Source organism: Engraulis encrasicolus, chromosome 16 (genome assembly GCF_034702125.1).
Source record: "Engraulis encrasicolus isolate BLACKSEA-1 chromosome 16, IST_EnEncr_1.0, whole genome shotgun sequence".
NCBI lineage: Eukaryota > Metazoa > Chordata > Actinopteri > Clupeiformes > Engraulidae > Engraulis > Engraulis encrasicolus.
The window spans coordinates 46016488-46023987 of NC_085872.1; the positions used below are offsets into that span (position 1 = coordinate 46016488).

The 7500-nt window shown below is 48.8% G+C and overlaps 1 protein-coding gene across 1 annotated transcript in view; it reads right to left on the bottom strand.

Annotated features, from left to right (window-relative positions):
- The window catches only part of gna11b (guanine nucleotide binding protein (G protein), alpha 11b (Gq class)), a 101435-nt gene that overhangs the window by 3532 nt on the left and 90403 nt on the right, over positions 1-7500 (bottom strand). The window contains exons 5-6 of the mRNA XM_063219763.1: positions 5921-6050; positions 4581-4734 (exon numbers count right to left, since the gene is read on the bottom strand). Of these exons, the coding sequence (XP_063075833.1) occupies positions 4581-4734; positions 5921-6050 (284 nt within the window). The remainder of the gene's footprint in view (positions 1-4580; positions 4735-5920; positions 6051-7500) is intronic.

A 7500-nucleotide genomic window follows, 5' to 3' on the forward strand; every position in this document is an offset into this window, starting at 1 on the left:
TTATCGTTTTCTCCACGGAGGAGGGGCCAGGAGGCGGGGCGAGGAGACAAGCGCAAGTGGAGGAGGCAAGGTCACATATTGGGATGCACCCACTAGTTTGACGCCGTGTCGCCCGACAGGGCTGTACTTGCGCCTTACGTCATTCAGAGTGACAGCTGCCCCACGGTGCAGAAAAGCAAATGGCGCACTTGTGCACTTCGGGCACTATGTTTCAGTGCGTAACTAATACGGGCAGACGCACTGAAACATGAACACTGAAGTGCACAAGTGCACCATTTGAAATTCAGCCGTGTTTTCAGTAGGCCTAATTCAAGTAATTTTGCAAACGACACCCTGATGCAACCGCATTTTTATTAGCAACTAGGCCTAATTATTTGTTAAACGTACCCTGCGCTGAGGTCCCGTTACTGCGAGCGAGGCATAGGCCTATTAGAAGCATTAGAGTTCTAAGCTTGCTCGTAGTTGCCTTGAATCGTGAATTAACCTTAATAATTATTTTTTTGTAGGTGGCCAACATGTAACCTAATAATAACAAAAATTGCATACCCTAGGCCGATGCAACTTTATCTTGACAAGATCTATAAGAAGCTCGCAGTTGCTTTGAGTAGAGAAGCTGGCATATTAGACGCACCAGCGCACTAAGTTTGGAAATTGGCTCGTGGTTGCTTTGAGTCAAGGTCCAGTTATAGCAAACGAAGCAGTTTGTGAATTAAGCTAAATTATTACAGTAGCCTATTTTTGTAGGTGGCCAATCTTTACAAGAAGGTCGCAGTTGAGTCCAGAAAGTCCCGTTATTGCAAACGAGGCATATAAGCAGTTTGTGGATTAACCTAAATAGGCCTAATTATTTTTGTAGGTGGCCAACATAAACAAATAATAAAAAAACCTCGTTACCGTTTAAGCCGTAGGCTATGCCATAGCCTAATAGTCTGGCAATGCAATTTATTAGACCGTTACTAATAGCCGAACAGTTTGCCGTGTGCCACTGATTTAGAATTGAAAGTGAGGCGTATAAGAATTGAGGTGCATTTATGATTGAGAATTAAAGAAATGTTTTTGTATGTGGACAAAACAACCCTCGTGCACGCCGATTGAGAATTACAGTAGCCTAATGTTTTTGTGTATCGACAAAACCACCCAGCACTACAGCTGTGCACGAGCTCCCAAGTCCACGAGTATGCCCATCCTGGCCGACATGGCGTCAAACTAGTGAGTACCATTACAACCCAGCCTGCTGAGGCTGTTGTCCTCCAGTCATATGATTTAGGTAGCTTTCTTAAGATCTCGTCTCGTCTCGATCTCGTGAACTCAATCTTGTGTCTCGTCTCGTGACCTGAGCGTCTCGTCACAGCCCCTATTGCTTATACACATTAAAAAGCTCTGCAAGTACCTCTGCACACAATTGCTCACATTTACTAAGACTAGGGCTGTGCAATATATCGTATTTATATCGCGATATCAATATTCATCATATATTGTGATATCAATATCAAAATTCATATATCGTGATATTTTGTCATTTGTCATTTGCAACGCTACGGTGCAGTATGGCAGCCATGGGATCAAGCAAAACGCAGGAGTGGTACATCAGAACTAGCTCTATGTCGAGAAAAATAGACGCCTCTCGAGTCTCGTGCTCTCCTCAAGTCTACATTCACGCAGACTTACCAGACATTATGCTACTAGAAAGCACTAGAAACTAGAAAGCTATTATGCGTGCTACTCCACTACGATAATAGTGGCGGGGGTAGGGAATTTTGTATATATCGTTTAAAATATCGTGATATCAATATTTGCAGAAAATATCGTGATATTGATTTTTTGCAATATCGAGCAGCCCTAACTAAGACGGACTTAACATTAAAAAAGTGTACGTGTGCGATATTTCATGTGAAATCGGATGTGCCACGTGAATCTGTTGCATGAAAACCTGTTTATGCATGGACTGATGCATTTAAATTTTTAGGTGCATATTATTTATCTTTTGTTTTTTTTTACTGAATCTTAGCGCATGTGAAAATCGGAAAACATTGACCTGCAGCATTCAGGTCAGTGGTAGAAAATCTACACAAGTCTTAGTACATGAGGCCCCAGGATAGGGAAGGGGAGGGGAGAGGAGAGCAGCGAGTAGGTAGGGCACACCAGAACTCTGTACTACACTTAGGGCTGTGTTCAAAAGATCGATCTACGATCCAATATCGATTCATGTTCGAAAAGTGCAATATCGATTCACAACTTTGTGGATCGATCTTTTGCAGATGATTATAGGCGCTACTCCTCAACTACATGTAGCTGTCATCCACATTCATGTAGGCTACATGCCCACTATTTCATGTTTGTGTGGGCATCAAAGGCTGAGATATTTAGGTTTTTATAACTGGTCTTAGGATTCTAGGCAAAAATGGGTTAAAGTGACAGCCCAGCAATACAGAAGATCGATATCGAATCGAAATGAATTAGATCGTGGATCGAATCAGATCGTGACCTTCTGGATCGGAATCGAATCGATCCAGGACATTTGGATCGATTGCCAGCCCTACACTGCATTACTCTGTACTACACAGCATTACTCTATACTACACAGCATTACTCTGTACTACACAGCATTACTCTGTACTACACTGCATTACTCTGTACTACACAGCATTACTCTGTACTACACAGCATTACTCTGTACTACACAGCATTACTCTGTACTACACAGCATTACTCTGTACTACACAGCATTACTCTGTACTACACAGCATTACTCTGTACTACACAGCATTACTCTATACTACACAGCATTACTCTGTACTACACTGCATTACTCTGTACTACACTGCATTACTCGGTACTTCATTTGGTACTCAAACAGCGTTCCTCCTGCAGGTGTGTACTGTTACATCATGGCCTGTTCCAATACCCATACTTACTGCCCTTTCCACACTGTGTTTGGGTACGTGGTGGGGCGTTACATTTGTAATCACATGCAGTATAAAGCGGCTATCTTTCAAAAGTGTGGAGTAAAGTACGCCTTTTCACACTCAACAGCCGCCATGTTTGTTATGTAGTTGAGCGTCAGCTCTGTGAAACTGCTGATTCTCCATAATAACAGGACAGTTTTGATTCATGTGTGTCTAAGAGACAGGGAGACATCTCACTGCCACAAGCCACACTCTATTCCCTGATTGGCCTTGGTGGATTCTACTTGTGTGAAGACCATGTTAACAGCACAGAGTCACGTGCGCCCCTGACCTGTATGTCACCCTTCGCTAGGCTAGGAGTTGACTGTAGATCCCCGGCCCTCTGCCCTTGTCTGCCTGTCCCTCTGCTCTGTCGCCCTTCCTGTCCCCCTGTCCTGTAACCCCCCTCTCCCCCTGTCTCCCCGGCCCTCTGCCCTTGTCTGCCTGTCCCCCTGTCCTGTCGCCCTTCCTGTAACCCCTGTCCTGTAACCCCCCTCTCCCCCCGTCTCCCCGGCCCTCTGCCCTTGTCTGCCTGTCCCTCTGCTCTGTCGCCCTTCCTGTCGCCCTTCCTGTCCCCCTGTCCTGTAACCCCCCTCTCCCCGGCCCTCTGCCCTTGTCTGCCTGTCCCTCTGCTCTGTCGCCCTTCCTGTAACCCCCCTCTCTCCCTGTCCCTCTGCTCTGTCTCACTGTCTCCTTGTCCCCCCCCCCTGCCTCCCTGTTCCCCAGCCCCTTCTCCTTGTCCCCCTGTCCTGTACCCCCCCCCCCCGTCTCCCTGTCCCTCTGCTCTGTCTCTCTCTCTCTCTGTCTCCTTGTCCTCTTCCTCCACCCTGCCACCCTGCCACCCTGCCCCCCCTGCCCCTTCTCCTTGTCCCCCCACCTTGCCTCCCTGCCGCCCCCTGTTCCCCAGCCCCTTCTCCCTGTCCCCCCACCCTGCCTCCCTGCCGCGCCCTGTTCCCCAGCCCCTTCTCCTTGTCTCCTTGTCCCCCACCCTGCCTCCCTGCCCCCCCAGCCCCTTCTCCTTGTCCCCCCACCCTGCCTCCCTAATACACCCTGTTCCCCAGCCCCTTCTCCTTGTCTCCTTGTCCCCCCACCCTGCCTCCCTGCCCCCCCAGCCCCTTCTCCTTGTCCCCCCACCCTGCCTCCCTAATACACCCTGTTCCCCAGCCCCTTCTCCTTGTCCCCCCACCCTGCCTCCCTAATACACCCTGCTCCCCAGCCCCTTCTCCCTGTCCCCCCACCCTGCCTCCCTGCCGCGCCCTGTTCCCCAGCCCCTTCTCCTTGTCCCCCTGCCCCGCCACCCTGCCACCCTGCCCCCCCTGCCCCTTCTCCTTGTCCCCCCACCCTGCCTCCCTAATACACCCTGTTCCCCAGCCCCTTCTCCCTGTCCCCCCACCCTGCCTCCCTAATACACCCTGTTCCCCAGCCCCTCCTCCTTGTCCCCCTTTCTTTCTGCTCACCGTCGAACTCTGGGAAGTAGTCGACCAGGTGTGAGTAGGAGATCTTCTCCTCCTGTCCCCCAGCCCAGTCCCACAGCCCTATTGCCCAGCCTGCCACCCTGTCTCCCCCCCCTGCCCTGTCATGTCATGTCGCCTGATCTCCTTGTCCCCCATCCTGTACCCCTGTCCCTGTGCTCACCGTCGAACTCTGGGAAGTAGTCAACCAGGTGTGAGTAGGAGATCTTCTCCTCCAGCAGGTCCTTCTTGTTGAGGAAGAGGATGACCGAGGAGTTCTGGAACCAGGGATATGTAATGATGGTCCGGAACAGGGCCTTGCTCTCCTCCATACGGTTCTGGAGGACAAGGGAGGAGGAGAAAAGGAGGAGGACAGGGGATGAGAGGAGAGGAGAAGGAGAGGAGAAGGAGAGGAGAGGAGAGGAGAGGAGAGGAGGAGAGGGAGAGGAGAGGAGGAGAGGGAGAGGAGAGGAGAGGAGAGGGGAGGAGGAGGAGGAGGAGAGGAGAGGAGAGGAGAGGAGAGGAGAGGGGAGAAGAGGAGGAGGAGAGAAGGAGGAGGAGGAGGAAAAGGAGAGGAGAGGGGGAGGAAGTGGAGGAGAGGAAAGGAGAGGAGAGGAGAGGAAGAGGGAGAAGAGAGGAGAGGAGAGGAGAGGAGAGGGGATGAGAGGAGAGGAGAGGAGAGGAGAGGAGAGGAGAGGAGAGGAAAGGAGAGGAGAGGAGAGGAAAGGAGAGGAAAGGAGAAGAGGTGACAAGAGGAGAGGTGAGTAGATGAAGGAGAGGAGAGAAGATGAGAGGAGAGGAGAGGAGAGCAGAGGAGGAATGGTGAGAAGAGTAGAGGGGAGAGGAGGATAACAAAAAAGATAGAAAGCAACAAATGGAGGAGCAATGTTAAGCAGTTGTCAGTGTAAGCTGAAGTCAATGTGAGTTGAGTAAAATCTGTATAAATGGTCAAATGCTAACACTGATGAACCTTCTGCACCACATAGCAGAGGTAACAGAGAGGCTGTGTGGCATGAGAAGTGTGTAAAGGCTTTTCATACTAGAAACCCCAAAACTAGTTTTACCACCTCTGAGATGGGCCAAGACGCCATTTCTTGAAAGCGTCATTGCTAACCAGTTAGCAGTTTAGTAGATTGCCAATAGGAAATGGCATTGCAACCAAGTATGTTGCTAACTTGGTTACTCTGTTCAGTAACACAGAACACCTTAGCGCCCAAACGAACACCACCTGACAAGAAGAAATATTAATCCACACACTGCTGTTGCTAACATGTAGAACCACACGGTGCAGCAGCTAACATGTACAGGGTGTCTACAGGTTTGACCAAGTAAAAAATTAAGACATTTTAAGACTTTTCAATACCATTTTCCAAATAAAATTAAGACCAACTCGCTGCGTTTACAGGTTTTAGCAAGTCAAAAAGTGGAACCACACGGTACCACAGCTAACATGTGGAACCACACACTGTAGTAGCAGCTAACATGTAGAACCACACGGTGCCGCAGCTAATAGTTCTGCCTCACCTCGTTATCGGACTCCACCAGAACCTGGTCGTACTCGCTCAGAGCCACCAGGAACATGATGGACGTCACGTTCTCAAAGCAGTGGATCCACTTCCGCCGCTCGGAACGCTGGCCTCCCACATCCACCATCCTGATGGAGAGAAGAGGGGAGAGAACAGGGGAGAGGGAGAGAAGAGGGGAGAGAGAGAGAGAGAGAGAGAGAGAGAGAGAGAGAGAGAGAGAGAGAGAGAGAGAGAGAGAGAGAGAGAGAGAGAGAGAGAGAGAGACAGCGAGAGAGAGAGAGAGACAGAGAGAGACAGAGAGAGAGAGAGAGAGAGAGAGAGAGAGAGAGAGAGAGAGAGAGAGAGAGAGAGAGAGAGAGAGAGAGAGTTGATAGAGACGGGATAGATCCAGGAAACAGAGCACAAGGGGGAAATGCGTCAGTACTGGGGATCACACCTGTCACATTTCAACACATGATGCAGCTACCTGCATACCACCTACAGTAAAGCAAGGACCTAAAAACTTATATACTTCTTTACATTACTCATATACTTGTGTATTATATAAGTAGTTATATACTTACAAATAAGTATATAAGTACCATGTAAGCAGGCAAAGCTATACTTATAATTTAAGTTTAAGTTAAACATTTGGAAAAAAAAAAGTAATCCGAGACTGTTCTAGGAAGTAAAACATGCAAACAAACACACGCAGCCTATAACAAAGCAAGACTTAAAGACTGCATTCAACAGCTCCAGAAAACTCCCGAAGGGTGAGAAGCAGAGGATCCCCAGTGTATCTCCGTGCCCTTTCTCTCCCTGTACCCCCCTCTGTATTAGTGGTCTTCCTCTCCCTGTACCCCCCTCTGTATTAGTGGTCTTCCTCTCCCTGTACCCCCCTCTGTATTAGGGGGTCAATGACGTTTTGTTTTTGGGCTCAGACGGCAGGCGGTACAACCACAGATAATGCCCATAAATTGATTAGTGATTGTTGTTAATTAATGCATTGCAATGAATGTGCTTGTTAGGTAATCCATTAAAAACAACAACAAAATAATCCATGCACTACTGGGATTAGCTGTGGTGGGTGGTTGCACCCCCCTGACGTGACGAGTGCTACTACTGAAACGCCATTGAGCCGTATACAGCAGGGCTTGACACTGGCACCTGCCAACCAGCCAAATGCTGGTAAGACTGTGGATAGTAACAGTTTCAGCCTCACTAGCCACTTTGACAGGTACTGTAATTTATTCTTTTGGGGTGACAAATCAGTAATTGCATCAATTGTTTGTATTTAAATGCAAGAATATTCTAAAGAAAAAAAAATTGACAACACACTGTGGCTAGCAGAAAGGCTGAATGGCTAGTGTCTCGGGAAAACCACTAGCCACAGTGGCCAGTGAGCGAAAAAGTGAACGTCAAGTCCTGGTATAGAGCACAGTACAGGCTGCATGTTCGATACAGCAAGTCTCTGTGTACACAGACAGACAGAGCACAGCACCTGTGTCCCAGCTGGGTGTGTAGGCTACAGGACTGAAGCCTGGTGATCACCTGACCTAATCACAAGTGAGATGAGGTCAGGAGACCTGCCTAATGTAA